General features: G+C 37.8%; 1 protein-coding gene across 1 annotated transcript in view; it reads left to right on the top strand.

The window, feature by feature from the left end:
* The first annotated feature begins 10,821 nt into the window (after positions 1–10,821).
* LOC150086180 (glycine dehydrogenase (decarboxylating), mitochondrial) overlaps positions 10,822–16,138 on the top strand; it is a 115,730-nt gene continuing 110,413 nt past the window's right edge. The window contains exon 1 of the mRNA XM_090374820.1: positions 10,822–11,106. Within this exon, the coding sequence (XP_090230946.1) occupies positions 10,822–11,106 (285 nt within the window). The remainder of the gene's footprint in view (positions 11,107–16,138) is intronic.

The raw sequence follows: 16,138 nt of genomic DNA, 5'->3' as shown, positions 1-16,138 counted from the left end.
TTCAGACCCATAATTCATGATGAATGTTCAAGAGCGAATTTTTGTCGTAACATCTCCTATCAAAGGAATGGAGTTTTGTGAAATTAGAGAAAGATTTTCAAGGAGATTTCATAGTCTCGGTCCTACAGACAATTCGATTCCTGCACTGGTGACTAAGTTTAAAAGAACTGGGTCTGTGCGTGACGAGGAAAGATGTGGACGCCCAAGGACAGCACGTGAAAGCATTGAATCAATTCGAGAAATGTTCGAAGAGTACCCAAAATTATCAGTTAGGGAGGGATCTCGAAAACTGAACATACCCAAGATATCAGTTCACAGAATTTTGCGTTCGATACTAATGAAAAAGCCCTATCACATCCAACTGTTGCATGACCTGCTTGAAGAAGATTTTTCACGTCGATCAGCAGTGTGTGTGTGCGCAGAACTTGTCGATCAAATCCAAAATAACAGCTTAAAGGACCACATCTTGTTCGGTGATGAGGCGACTTTTCACACTTGTGGTAAAATCAATCGCCACAATTGTCGTATCTGGACTTCCCAAAAACCATCCCAGTTCACAGAATGGCAAAGACTCCCCTAACGTAAATGTGTGGTTTGGGATGACGAAGTCAAAAATTTACCGACCTTACTTTTTTGCAGAAGCAACAGTCACGGAAACTGTGTACCTTGATATGCTTCAGCAGTTCCTTGAACCCAACTTCTTGATGATGGTGTTATTTCAAGTGTAGTGTTTCAACAGGATGGAGCACCATGTCATTACGCTCGAACTGTCCAGGAATACCTCAACAGGCGCTTTCCGAATCGGTAGATCGAGCATTGAGGACCTAGACCTTGGGCGGCGCATTCGCCGGATTTAACTCCTTTTGATTTTTTTGCTTGGGGTTTCATAAAATCAAAGGTTTATCGCAAGAAGATTCAAGATTTACCTATCATATTACTCTTGAAATGCTTGCAAATGTGTTCAGCAACGCGGCTGAGAGATTTGAAATTTGCAAGGACACTGATGGAGCACATGTAAAGAAAAAATTAAAATTTTGACCTTCGTATGTAATAATTTTTTTTTTGTGTTTCGAACTTGGATATCGTATAAAAATAAACTTGTAAGTTTGCTATTAAGTCATTGTCTCAAATTCACTGGATTTTGCCAAAATACGCAGCGACTTTTGTGACACCCTGTATATATAAGTGGTGAGGTAGTACCTTTACGGGTGACCCTAATATAATAATTTCAATTTAAGTAGCATGTTGCTGTCTAAATCCGAATCGATGTGGTGGAGTTAAGTTTTCTTCTTCTAGGATCAGTTTCAGCCGTTTTAATATTAGCTTTTCCATTATTTTTTGATGATATTGGTAGTAGACTGATGGGCCGGTATGATGTTACTCTGTTGGAGAGCTTCCCAGGTTTTAGCATCATTATTATTTGGGCAACTTTCCTTGCTGCTGGGAAGTAACCCACGCATATTATGGCATTGTATATGTGCGTTAGAAGCATTAGTCCTTTTAGAGGTAGTTCCCTAAGTAATCAAAGTACCAGTAATCAAGAAGAAGAAGAACTCTTTATTGCAAACAAAACGCACATGCCGTACACAATACCCTTCACGGCTACAAGCCAGGGGTTATCGTACCTCGAAGCTTTTTTAGAATTCAATTCTCTTTGTATGATACTCCTTACTTCAGCTGGCGAGAAGGCTCTTACAGGTAGAGACAACTGATAAGAAGCTGCAAGATATGGATGAATTTCTTCTTCCTCGTCTACTGTAGATTCAGCTGGATATGGTTGGAAAACTTTCGCCAGGCGTTCAAAAAAAGTGTTGGCTTTTTTTTTTTTTTTTTTTTTTTTGAGTCATTTTTTGCCCAGTCATTGTTAAGTGTTTTTGATATGTGGAACTAGTTGTGTTGGCTGTTTTATCCTTTTTTTTTTTTTTCTTTTTTTTTTTGGCTTTCCACAAAGCATAGTCAGTAGCTTCAGTTGCGGTTATCTGTTCCAGATGTTCCTGAATTGACTAATTTTTTATTGCATATAGCATTCTTTTTAAATTTCTTTTGTCTTCAGGGCTTCTGCTCAGTTGCCGGACTCGTCTTAACCTTCGTTTTTCTGCTATTTGTTTTTTGATGGTTGGCAAATTCTGTTTTTCTCTGTGTGTTTTTATTTCTGGTGCAGCTTCCCAGGCAGCAGCTTGTATTATTGTTGTTAAGTTTTCTACAGTTATGAAGATGGCTAATATATCGAGAACTTTTCTCCTATCTGTCGTCTAGTACGTTGGTTCTTCAGTAGATAAATGTTCGTAATGATTTTCTTGCATTACTCTTTATAGCGTTCGTCCTGTTGGTGTTATTCTTGAACCCTATTGTAAATGCTTGTCATTGTAATCCCCTCCTGCGATAAATCTATTCCCAAAAGCTTGGAATAGGGTTATGAATTCATTTTTACTAATATTATAACTTGGTGAGCAGTGTACTGAGGAAACTGTTAGGACCTTTCTAGACTTCGATTGCAATACTCGTTGCTTGTGTAGAATTCGTTTTTTACTTGATTAGCTCGTGGTGCTTTATGGAGTTTTTAACAATTATTGCTGTATCTCCCCGAACTGTTCCTTCAGGATGTTTTGTGTCGTAGTAGCTATAGTTCATCATTTTAAAATGACTTTTGTTTGTAAAGTGTGTTTTTGTAATCAACATGATATCTCAGTTATGTTCAAAAATAAATGTTTTTCACTTCTAGTTATGTCCATCCGGGCCATTGGCATTCCAAAGAGCAATTTTTAATGATTTAATCATTATTTAAGTTTTGCTTTAAAATTCAATAGGGTGAGCATCCTCCTTATACCTTCTGTCAACCTTGCCTGATTTTCCGCTTGTCTAATTAAAGCTTGTTCTGTGGTTATTCTGTTCTTGTATTTGCTGGGATCTTTCTTTCGTTACTTGAGCATAGGATAATTCTGGTCTGACTTGAGGTTGTTGTCTTGCTCTGTATTGCCTGTCGTTGTTGCTGGTTGGGTTGTTGACAGTTGTTTCACCCTGTTCGGTGGAAATCTTGCCTGGATCTCCTTGTAAACTGTACATCCTTTAAAGTTGGCTGGATGTGCTCCTCTACAAAAAGCGCATTTAGCTGGAGTTTGTCTATCAGTTTTTGGACAGCTGATTGTCATATGGTTTTTGTGCATTTTACGCAACGAAATGGGCTTTGGCAGTATGCTTTGGTGTGTCCATATTGTTGGCATCTTTTACACTGCACTAGTTCTCTTTTTTTATGTGGTGGTTCGAATTTTACTTTGGCATTAAGGATGTATTCGATATTGTATATATCTTTATTATTTGCTTTAGGATTAGATCGATGTGAAACATAGAGGCAATTTGGATACTCTGTGTTTTATATTGCAGATCCTCACACCCTGATAGTTGTGTTTTTTATATCAGCTTTGATGCAAGCTACTGTTGAGTAGTGTACATCTCACAGTACAACCCTAGTGCATATATTTTCTAGTGCTTTGGCTATTAGCGTTTATTCCTGAACCCTGTTGTAAATGCTTGTCATTGTAATCCCCTCCTGCGATAAATCTATCCCCAAAAGCTTGGAAAGGGTTATATAAGGCTTATGTTAGACCACACTTGGAATACTGTGTTCAAGTATGGAGACCGCACCTGAAGAAAGACATCGAGCTTCTTGAAAGGGTGCAAAGAAGGGTAACTCGCCTGGTGAGATCGGCTAAATGGCGTCCTTATGAAGAAAGACTTCGAATATGTGGGTTGCAGAGTTTGGAAACTAGACACCTTAGAGGAGATTTGATTGAGGTGTTTAAGGCTCTGAGAGGCATCAGTAAAATGAATGAGGACAAAATTTTCAAGATTATAAATGATGCTAGAACTAGGGGACATAAATTCAAGTTACGGGGGGAAATGTTTAGATTGGATTGCAGGAAGTTCTATTTTAGCCAGCGAGTTATAAATTACTGGAATAAGTTGCCTTCATGGGTGGTAGAGGCCGACAGTTTGGGGAAATTCAAAGGGCATCTGGATAGTACTTTCGGGTAAGGGAAGCACATAGGATGATAGGTTTAATTTCCTTTTTATTTATTTTTTATTCTATTTTTTTTTTATTTATTATTTAGTTATTTATTTTTTTTTTTTTTGTTTTTATCATTGTTTTGTTCGGATTTTTTTTTTTTTTTTTTTTTTGGCTGGTGCAGCATAAGCCATAGGCTTTCTTGCACCATGCGGCCGTTACTAATACTAATACTAATACTAATACTAATTCATTTTTACTAATATAGCTTGGTGAGCAGTAGACTGCGGTAGCTTTTGGCATAATTCTGATCTTTTTTGTGGTTTCTATTTTGTACACATATTCTTCAGGAACAATTGATTTTAGTTTTGCCAATGCAGTAATGGTTTTATATCCTCAATTTCTATATGGATGGCTGGTACGGCAGGAGTTTTTCTTGTTTGTGTTTCATCATCTTCTTCATTGTCTTCTTCCATGTCTCGAGCTAGTATATCGAATTTGTTGCTCGTTACTGTTGTAACGAGCAACAAATGTTTTGTTTATAAAACAAAAGCAAGTACTGTTTTGCTTTGACATTTCTTGAATCAGATCCGAGGCTATTTCTATTTGTTTTCGCTTAATGAAGGTATCTTCCATTCATTCCTGTTGTGTAGAATAATTGGGGTTGACACACTGTTGCTAGTCTTTGATATTGTACACATAGTTGGTTGTGAAAGCGCTTAAGTTTGGTTACTTATAGCTTGTTGTTGGTTTAGATCAAAGTTATTCAGCTGATTATATAAAGCAGGCCTGGCCGGCCCATGGGACACATGCGGCCCGCCAGATGACTTTTATACTATTGACTACATCAGTGGGAAATCATTCACTAGCTGCACTAGGCACGAGAAATATAATACTAGACCAGCTGTATTTCCTCGAATCACCAGGAGAGATTGCTTCTACAGGGATGGGATACACTTAAATAGAAAGGGTGCAAGAATATTTGCTGATGCTATCGAGGCAGTGTTAGGTGGGTCGGAAAACTGCTAGCTTGGGGGGATACAAAGACTAATAGTTTAACAGTAACCGCAGGCAGAGGTGAAGGTGATTGTTGCACAACTTCTATTAGAATAAGAAGCGACCTGGAGCGAGGGGTGTTGGGGGTTTCAGGGACGGATGGCAGTCATCCTGGAATAGTTGGGTATATGGGATGTGTTAGGGTAACAAGGAATAGGCATAGGAGCATGTATGCTTGCATGTATACCAATGCTAGAAGTATAGTAAATAAATTTGATGAATTCGAAGTGTTGGTCAAGACATCAAAGGCGGATATTGTTGGGATAGCAGAGACGTGGTGTCACAAAGATATAAGGAATGCAGAACTGGAATTTGGGGAGTACAATGTGTACAGAAAGGATAGACAGGACAGAAAGGGAGGAGGTGTTATGCTGTTAATTAAGAAAAACATAAAATCAAAAGAAGTGCATCCAGTTGATATAGATGGACAGTGCACTGTTGAGTCAGTTTGGTGTGACATAAGCACTGCAAAAGCAAAGATAAGAGTAGGAGTGTGTTATAGGCCTAATGACTCGAATGAGTACAATGAACAATTGTACAGAGAAATAGAGTGGGCCAGTAAATCAGAATGTCTTATAATGGGGGATTTTAACTTCCCAGATATTGACTGGAACTTGTGGGTTGGTCACTCACACACTAGTCAGACTTTTGTGGATTTATTGGATGATTGTTTTCTGCAGCAGCATGTTCGAGAGGCAACCAGAGAAAGTAATACTCTTGATCTGGTTATCAGCAGTGATCATTCGTGTATTAAGAATTTGCAGATAAAGGAACCACTAGGTGGCAGTGATCACAGTGTGCTGAAGTGGGATTTACTCAAAGAGGTAACTACCGTTAGGGGTAAAGGAAAGGGTTTTTGCTTCCGTAAAGGGGAGTACAGTGGTCTCAGACAGTTTTTAAATTCTGTACAGTGGGATCGACTGACGATGTTACAAACAGTAAATTCTAAGTGGGAAGCATTCAAGGAATTAATCGTGGAAGCTACTAGACTTTTCATACCGATGAAGAAATATTGTTCAAGGTTTAGGCCTAATGGTTATCAAATGAACTAATGAGACTCGTGACAGAGAAGAAAAATGCATGGGATGCATATAAATTATCAGGCGACGCAGAAGCCTGTAGCAGATATAAGCTAGTCTGTAATCAGGTCACAAAGGAGGTTCGGCAGGCAAAGGCGGATTACGAGAAATCTTTGGCAAAAGATGCTAAGAAAAACAGCAAGGATTTCTTTACTTATATAAACTCTAAAAGGAAGGGGCTGAATATGATTGGTCCACTTGACATCGATGGTTCGACTGTTGATGATCCTGCTCAGATAGCAAACAAACTGAATGAGTATTTTGCATCTACATTCACACGTGAGGAATCATTACAGTTTGAAAATGGAAGAAGGTTATCAAATTGTAGCAGTGTGCTTAATGATTTTGTAATAACTGAGAGCAAAGTGGAGGAGAAATTGTTGAAGTTAAACATAAGAAAGGCACCTGGGGCGGATGGGATCTATCCAGTTATATTAAAGGAGGCGGCAAAGCAACTAAGCAAACCCTTAGCCATAATTATGAGAGCATCCTTGGATTCAGGGGAGGTTCCCACGGACTGGAGATGTGCAAATGTATCCCCAATTCACAAAGGAGGTTCGAAGGGTGACACGAATAATTACAGACCAGTTAGTTTAACTTCTGTTCCGGGTAAAATAATGGAGTCACTGGTTAAAGATGCATTGCAGGATCATCTAGACAAGACTGCAGCAATAATTCAGACACAGCATGGGTTTGTTAAGGGAAAGTCTTGTCTGACAAATTTGATTGGTTATTATGATGTGGTCACAAAGGAACTGGATGCAAAAAATAATTTTGATATCATATACTTGGATTTCAGGAAAGCTTTTGACACTGTTGCGCATGGAAGACTACTGTACAAATTGGAGCAGAATGGTATTAAGGGTAAGTTGCTACAATGGATAAAAGGATGGTTAAGTGGGAGAAGACAGAGGGTGGTAATCAATGGGTGCTGCTCTTCGTGGACTAATGTTATTAGTGGAGTCCCACAGGGTTCGGTGTTGGGTCCACTGTTGTTTTGTATATTTATCAATGATATTGATGAAGGTATATCAGGCTTAATGTCGAAGTTTGCAGATGATACTAAGGTTGGCAGGGTTGTTAATGACAGTAATGGCAGTGTGCTACTGCAACAGGATCTAGATAATTTGGGCAGATGGGCTAAGAAGTGGCAACTTAAGTTTAACCTTGACAAATGCAAAGTACTGCATATGGGTAGAAGTAACCCCAGAGAAACGTACCAACTGTGTGGTACTACACTTAAGGTGGTAGAAAATGAAAAAGACCTGGGAGTAATTGTGCAGTCAGATATGAAGTTTTCTGAGCAATGTAGACAGGCTGCTAGGGCAGGTCATGGGGTTTTGTCAATGATATATAGGAATTTTGCTAGCAGGGAAAAGGAGGTGATTGTCCCTCTGTATAAGGCAATGGTCAGGCCACGCCTTGAGTACTGCGTAAAGGTCTGGAGGCCTCATTTTAGGAAGGATGTAGATTTGCTTGAGCGTGTACAGAGAAGAGCAACACGATTGGTGAGGGGAATGAAGGGATCCTCTTACCAAGAGAGGCTTAAGTTCTGCAAATTGCAGTGGCTGGAGACTAGGCACCTGCGCGGTGATCTGATTGAGGTCTATAAGGCCTTGAATGGGTTGAGCACGCTGAATTCTGATGGGATCCTCCCACTTGTTCAGAATACGAACCTACGGGGACATAAGTTCAAATTAAGAAAGGATAGATGTAGAATAGATGTGCGGAAATTTGCCTTTAGCCAGCGGGTGGTTAATTGCTGGAACAAACTTCCATCTGTCGTTGTGGAAGTTGATAGGTTAAATAAATTTAAGGAGGAACTGGACAGGCAATTGGAGGGTATGGTGTGATTTTTTTTTTTTTTTTTTTTTTGGCTGATGCTGCATAAGCTCCTACACTTGCTTTCTTGCATCAAGTGCCACTACTACTACTACTACTACTACTACTACTACTACTACTACCACCACTCCTTCCCTTCTTCGAATTGGAAACTCTGCAAATGGAATAATTGATTTACAGTGCAACAATTAAAACACATTCACTCCGCGACATCAAAAATTGACTTTAACAACACGTATGTGACATTGGAGACGTATCCCAATTTAATATTTTTTGCACAAAAAAACTGTGAGCACCTTCGGACCACATAAGTTTTGAAACTTTTTTTTAAAATTAAATCTATTTAAAGTAAGTCTCGAGCTTCAATAACATGAAAATCTGGAAAATCAATTGAGATGTGCAACTACCAATATTTAAGTAGATTTTAGAAAAAAAATTGAGTGATTGCAAAGAAAGCAAATATCTCATTGATGTAGATATATAATAAAAATGAATGAATAAAATACATTTTTATGCCATTTGATTTTTTAATTTTAAAAGATTGTTTTATTTTATGTGTGGCCCGCGGGAAATTGTAGTTCGTCGAGATGGCCCGAAGAACGATTTGAGTTGGCCAGGCTTAATGATGGTTGCTGGTATAATCAGTGTTGCCAACTGTTAATAATACTTCCCGCTAGCCGCATGCTCAAAATCCGCTATTTTTAACACTTAACCTGCCAACTTTTTAAATTTTCATTTGGGTTAAATCCTATTAATGGGTGCCATAAAAATTTTTAAGACCCCTACATTATGTCCATACAAAAACTTCCAAATTGCATATCAAATGCAGTTTATTCTGAGGAAGAAGTCAAAAATAACAACTACCGTTTAACGGAGTTGATAAATTTATGCAGTGACAATACTGATCACTTGATTTCTTGATTGGCAAAAAATCACATTTTGCAAAATTTTTTGAAGTTTGCAATCTTGAAATGAGGCTTACAAAAAGTAAATGTAAAACTGATATTTTTAGATGGGGTTGTAAGAAACCTTGCCGTAAAACAAAGAGTATTAGACATAAATCATTTTTTGATGATAGTAGATTATTGTTATCTCAAAATTTATTATTTCTCTACTTCTGGTCTCAAGATCGCATTGCTCTTGATTTAAATATCAAAAAAAAACACTGTTATTGAAAAATGCAAAGATCTGAGAGAGATCTGCATGATATCAATAATTGATTCAGATAGTTAACAAGGGGAGATTTCAGAAAATGGAATACCTATCGAAGTTGAAATTGATGAACCAGCATTTTTCAAAAGAAAATATAATAGAGGACGACTAATAGGAACACAAATTCGATTTGATTCAACAGTTTGAAGCTATGACCCAACGCGAGTGTAACTCAGTATTGAAATGGTTGGGGTTCCCCTCAGGGGAATCCCTGAATAATATAAAACCGATTCTTCGCTTTATAAAATAAAAACTATGAAATAAGATATCCCTGCTATGTTACGATGTATATCAATTATGAAATATTTATATGAAATATTATTAAATAAATATTTCTTAATTCAAATGTTACATTGTCAAAATATATAAAATGCTAAACATAATTGAAATTTTTACATTTATACTCTTTCCGCTAAAAAATCCTCTATCCGCTATTACATATTTTAATCCGCCAAATCTGAAGCAATTTCGCTAAATTGGCAACATTGCTGGCTTGATTTTTTACTACTGGTGCCATTGGCTGCACTGCACTCCTTGAGAGTAGCTGTAACCTGGATTAGCGTGTTGTTGTGGGACGTAACATCCAGCAACATTGTGCTGATTCATTCCATCACTTGTATTTTGCATTTTCATTAAATTATCATCAAATATGCGTTATGAGAAGGAAGTGGTTTTCTGTTACTTTCAACTAATTAGCTGTAAGAAGTAAAGGATTAAGATTTTACTCCCTGGGGATGACTGAACTCTGATTCCGTTTCCTTAGGCTATATTGTCAAAGGGCACTTTCAACAAAGGCTAGTCGATAGCCTTGAAACGAGATTAGGTGACTTTGTGGCACTGTATCTTTACTATTAATTAAACATATTAATTACCTGATAAAGGCACAGATGAAACAAAAGCATCTTCTTGTAGCTAGTATCATTAAGATCGTGTAGGTACTACTCACATAGAATATGCTAAGATTATAATTTACAATTAGACACTAAACACGGAGCATTTCGACCCCATCGGTCGAATACCACTCCAATTCAAGGCACAGTTTTTCTTTTTTTTTAATGAAAAATCTATTGCAGAATATTTGTGCGAACCCCCTTCCCTCACACCGTAACGTCTCCTAACATTTTATCTGCACCCTATTTGCGTTACACATCTTGTGAAAGATCATTTCCTTTTTCTAAACTTTTCGATTACAATGGAAATAATTTTCCCACTAGGTGACTATGCTTTTAAAATCAAATTTTTTTTTTTTTTTTTTTTTGTTCATGGTTAGATGTTTTGTCACCATGAATTAATCGTAACCTTAGTAATCAACACCACGCGTTGCTAAGATAACAACTAATTCATATTGCGTAACTTGGTATCGTGGTGTGACGTCACTACTCAAAGAGCAAGAAGTTTAAACCGGCAAACTCGTCCTTTCTTTCACGTGGTTTACGGAATAGCATCGTCAAAGGGTATCTATCGGTTGCAGGTTTTCCGAACCGATGTAACGGAAGGTTTCAGTGATTCTGTCCAGCAGGAGTTGTTTTACTGGAAAGTTAATTAGAAGTTAGTGTAACTTTTTAGTTCTTGTCGTGTTGAATTCGTCACTCAATACTTTTGTGAACTACCTCCTTACTGATTTAGAAAATGCAAAAAATCACAAGTGGATGCTGTTGCACTTTCAGTAAAATCTTAGAAAAGAACTGCCTCCAGACAAGGGCAAAACATTTACAGGCAGTGAAATATGTTGGAACAAGACCAATATTTAGTTTAAAGTCTTCAAAGTCGCACACAAATTGCGATGTTTTTAGAAAATTGTCTTCCGATTCTGCACTTAGCAGGTTGCTTCCAACTTTGGACGATTTCAGCACCAGGCATATTGGTCCTCGAGAAAAAGAACAAGCAGAAATGTTGCATTACTTAGGTTTAAAGGTAAGATCATTTTAAGTGTTATATTTAATGATATTTTTATTATTTATTATTATTATTTTTTTACTGTTGTTAATACTGAAAGTATGATTTTTCATTATGTAACAAACTTCAAAATGAATAATTATTTTCCACAAACAAATTATTACGATTTATTAAATTCAATTATACATTCGTAATGAATTGTATTTAAATAAGTAAATTAATTTTTTTTCCTTCCATAACTTCTATGACATGCGCAGGAAATCCTTCCTGCTCATGTCACAGAAGTTATTTCCCCCCCCCTCCACACACCAAACGTGACACTACGCCACAAAATAATCTGCTGCTAATGAAAGCAGCAGATTTGTTTTTTAAATAATAGATATCGCTGCTGCTTTGAGAATTTTAATTTTTGAAAATTTCCTGTATTAATTGAAATATAGTGGAGCGTCGATAATCCGAACTAATTGGGACGGGGGTAGTTCGGATTTTCGAACTTATTACACAATAACACGTGTATACGTCTTTAACGAAAATAATTATTTATTTTTTGCTGCACCATTTTCGAACTTTGTTTCGTTATTGCTAGATCTCTCACTCCTTTCAGCAAGAGTAGTTGAGTTGGACAGCATTCAGTTTGTTGATCGTTTCTCCATTCATCATTTACTTTGTATTTTCAGGTATCATTTAATTTTTAATTGGTAAGGTAATAAAAGTGTAAATTCGTGCTTCATATCGGATAATATTACTCCAATTTTCGTTTATTGGAATTTCCGTTTAATAGAATCAAAATTCTATTCTCAAACGTGATCACAATACAAACCGACGCTTACTGTAATTATTTAAGGCACCAACATAAAAAAATAAATGCTGACTCCTTCTGATTTTCGACCCTCTACTGTAATTAATATAATTAAATTAGTAGCGGTTTTATTAACTATAAAACGGCTACTAAACTCAAGTAAGCAGTAATTAACGGAACTACAAAAAAAAAAAAAAAATGTTATATTAGGGTCACCCTTAACTGATTACATATAGTCGTTTATGTATTTTGTCTGTAAATTGCGTCTGTTCTCTGGTCGATTTGCCTGTTTTGCTGGACGGAAAAAAAACAGTTTCTGGGGGTAAAAAACCTTGCTATCTACGCCTGAGACCGACTAATTCAGCCACGGAGTGAAAAAAGCCCATTAAAGTTCCTCACTCATCGACGGGATTCGAAGCTAGGCCTTTTCCACCCGGTGTAGGGGGGGGGGACCAAATTATGATATTAGGGTCCTCCGTAAATGATTACATCTACCCATGTATTTAATTTGTCCGTAAATGGCGCGTGTTCTCTGGTCGATTTGCCTGTTTGCTGGACGAAGAAACCCCAATTTTTTGGGAGGGGGAATGATTACATCTACCCATGTATTTAATTTGTCCGTAAATGGCGCGTGTTCTCTGGTCGATTTGCCTGTTTGCTGGACGAAAAAACCCCAATTTTTTGGGAGGGGGAACCTTGATATCTACGCCTGAGACCGACTAACTCAGCCACGGAGTGAAAAAAGCCCACTCAAGTTTCTGGCTTCATCGACGGGATTCGAACCCGGGCCTTTTCCACCCGGTGTGGGGAGGATTGTGACGATACCACGCGCAGACTAACGTAGCTACATCAGCAATACCCTCGTGGGTAGCACAGTTGGTAGGATCACCGTCCTACCCACATCCGGGTATAAAAGACATCAGTTCGAGACCCGCTGATGATGAGAGGAATTTTTATGTGCCTTTTTTTTACAACGTGGCTGCGTTAATCGGTCTCAGGCGAGGATAGCATGATTTTTTCTCTCGGAAACTGGAGTTTTTCGTCTAGCAAACAGAAAATCGCCTCAGAATGCGCGCAATTTACAGACAATGTACACGGAGCAATACGGCCTTAGGGTGCTTACACGTAGAACGCAGGTGGCATGCTTACCTGGAACCAGCAGCAGCAACACGCATCTTAAATTTCTCACAGGCTATGAACACATAGGAAGCACTGACCAGTGCAACTTCTCGGTATGTGATGGGTTAGGTTTTACGGGCGCCACTGAATTGCGGAACGTTAATCCCTTTAAGTCTCGGGTGAACAGGTACCCTAAAATTGACCACTGAATTGCCGTTCACCCCTCTGAAATTCAGCAGGTGTCCAATAATTATCAAGTGAAAACCCATCAAGAGATAACAGGGAAAGAGGAGCGTGGGTAGTTTACTAATGACCCATCACAGGGCATTTCGATAAAATGTTCGTTGGAATGCGCACTAAAATAAATGAAAGTGGAAGAGAGTAATATTTTTGCAGGTGAACGATTTTAAATTTATCAAAGAAAAAAAAAAAAAAAAAACCCTTTAAAATGGAGAAGTCTGCATATTGTCACATATCGAACAATTCTGGCGTCTCGTCAAGTGTCATCCCCCAAGAATCGCACAAAAAAAAGGATATTATCGTTTTTTCGTGCCATCTTTCCTTTTTTATGACTAATCTTCCATATACTAATACATAAATGCTAACAAATATTACATTATGGTCATATTATATGTATTGACACAGCAATGGCACTACTCCATAAACATCATATACAAGTATAAGACGATGCGCCTACAACAAAAACAAAATTAACTAAGCCTTGTTTTCTTTTATTTTTTCCTGGTATCTTCCAGTGGACAGCAGTAAAACTAATAGTGGCCGGTTGTAATGATTTAAACCATTAATTTATTTTATGATAATCAGCAAGCCCCGCTGCGTAAATCAGTCGGTATGACAAATGTCAAACATGATCTTCAGTTAGGAACCTCGTAAAAAAAAATAATAATAAAAAAAATGAACTGTCAAAAATTAACTCGCTTAGATTTACACGATATTTGAATGTCTGCACACAAAGTTGCTTTCGCATGGTGACATTCAGAAATGGAAAATCTGGTGATTCATATTTCTATGTGATCGGCACGTGGATCAGCTTCCCCGAGGCCGATTATTGGGAGGGGGATCCAAATTAGTTCCTTGGCACCCTACAACGAAACGCTGAATGGCATGATAAGACTATTTCCCTGAGACCCATGTCCATTCTCGATACCCGTGGATGATCGGTTATCAATCATGTACTAAAACTACTTTTGTTACCCATGCCAGGGAAAAAATCTGAATAATGCTCGAACTGGAAAATACAGTATTAACAATCGGAAAACTAACATTTGGTTACAAAAAGATTAAAGATATTTTGTCAAGAGTTTGCCCTTATGGGCAGCACAGTTGGTATAATCTCCGTTTACCCCACACCGGGTGGAAAATACAGAGTTCGAATGACGCGAGGAATTTTTATGGGCCGTTTTTACGACGTAGCTGTAATGTGGCCGTTTTTACGACGTAGGTGTCAGGAGAGGACAGCGTGGTTTTTCCTCCCGGAAATTAGGTTTTTTCGTCCAGCAAACAGCAAATCGCTCTCAGAACACACTCAGTTTATAAACATATTACAGTATACACTGAGTGGACAGAAATTATGGGATGCCTACCTAGTAATAGGTATACCCAACTTTCGCCCAGATAAGGGCAGTCACACAGCGAGGCATTGAGTCCACTAGTTCACAAAAGCGTTTTGCAGGTATTTCCATCCATGCTGCATCACTGTCCATAATTCCGTCGCATTCCTGGGTGGAGGATCCAAAGCTCGAACAGACCTTTCCACAGCATCCAAAAGATGTTCCACAGGGTTCGTGTCCGTTGAACAGGGAAGCTAATCCATGGTGGTAAAATCTTCCAACCATGTTATAGTCACCATGGCTCTGTGGGGAGGGGTGCATTGTCCTGCTGGAAGAGTCCATTGCCTTGTGGGTGCACGATGACCATGAAGGATGCAGATGGTCTGCAAGGATGGATACATAACCTGGACTGTTCAGAGATGCAATTTTTGTAGAGTAAATATTTATGTAAAATTTATGTAAAATTTACAAATCCCTAAATTTTCCACCAAGGAGAGTAAATCATCTTTCCCCCCTGTGACAAATTTTGTCACAAGCATATTAATGCAAACACTGCTTTTTTGTTGAATTTTTAGTTAAAAATCAATTCTTAGTAGTAACAAAACAGGCTTTAACCAGGAGAAACTAAATATATATCCCTTAATACTTTTGTAGAACTGTCAGCTTCAGTTAATTCCATCGAGTTGACACTCTCCAGTCCAGAGTGCTGCCTGGGGCAATTTATGTTAAAAATTCCAAAAAAATTATTTCACTTGTATAGCACTTAATTCTTTGCATGGGGAGGGGAGACAAAAAATAAAGGAAACAAAACTACTTCCCTTCCTATTTTTGAAGCAGTCCTCACCCCAAAGGTTTTAGCCCATGCTGCTGAATTTAAAAATATTCAAATGGGGTAATTCTATCTGTTTGTAGTTCAGCAAAAATAGTTTTGAATAAATCTAATCAAGAATACAGGAACAAGTAACTTCCTTTAAACATAATTGATATTAATTTCTAATCCAATCAAACAGCTTCTTAAAATATATTTTCATGGACATTCCTATGCTTTTTGAATCTGAAAGTTTAAAAACTATTCAGTTTCATAAAACTCTAATGATCACTTTTCTTTTTTAATTATTACATTATCAAACTTAGATATTCACCCATAAAAAAGTTTTTAAAAGGTGAGGAAATAAACTGTAAATATTAATCACTTTTCCGATTCAGGAGCATTGGTGAATTCTGCACACCTATCAGGTCTGCTGAAATAAGAAACTAAAAATTTATTCAACGCTATATTAGATATGGAAAATTTAGAAATAACAGACTTTTATCTATAAAAACTATTTCCCTAAATGCTCTAAGATCAATTGTTAGTTGGGGAGTGAAAATGAAAGTAAAATCAACATGCGTTGAGACATAACAGAGGTCCCAGCATGTGCCAGTTGAACATCCCCCCAGACCATTACCGATCGCCCACCTGCCTCAACAGTTCCTTGTTGACGTGGAGGGTGCATAGCTTTGTGCAGTTTCCGCCAGATACGCACCCTCCCGTCCGCTCGAAATAACTGGAAACTGGACT

The sequence above is a fragment of the Mastigoproctus giganteus genome, chromosome 5, assembly GCF_048544385.1.
Source record: "Mastigoproctus giganteus isolate SK-2022 chromosome 5, ASM4854438v1, whole genome shotgun sequence".
Taxonomy (NCBI): domain Eukaryota; kingdom Metazoa; phylum Arthropoda; class Arachnida; order Uropygi; family Thelyphonidae; genus Mastigoproctus; species Mastigoproctus giganteus.
The sequence above is the reverse complement of the archived record's forward strand: the minus strand, read 5'-3'. Positions and strand labels throughout refer to the sequence as shown.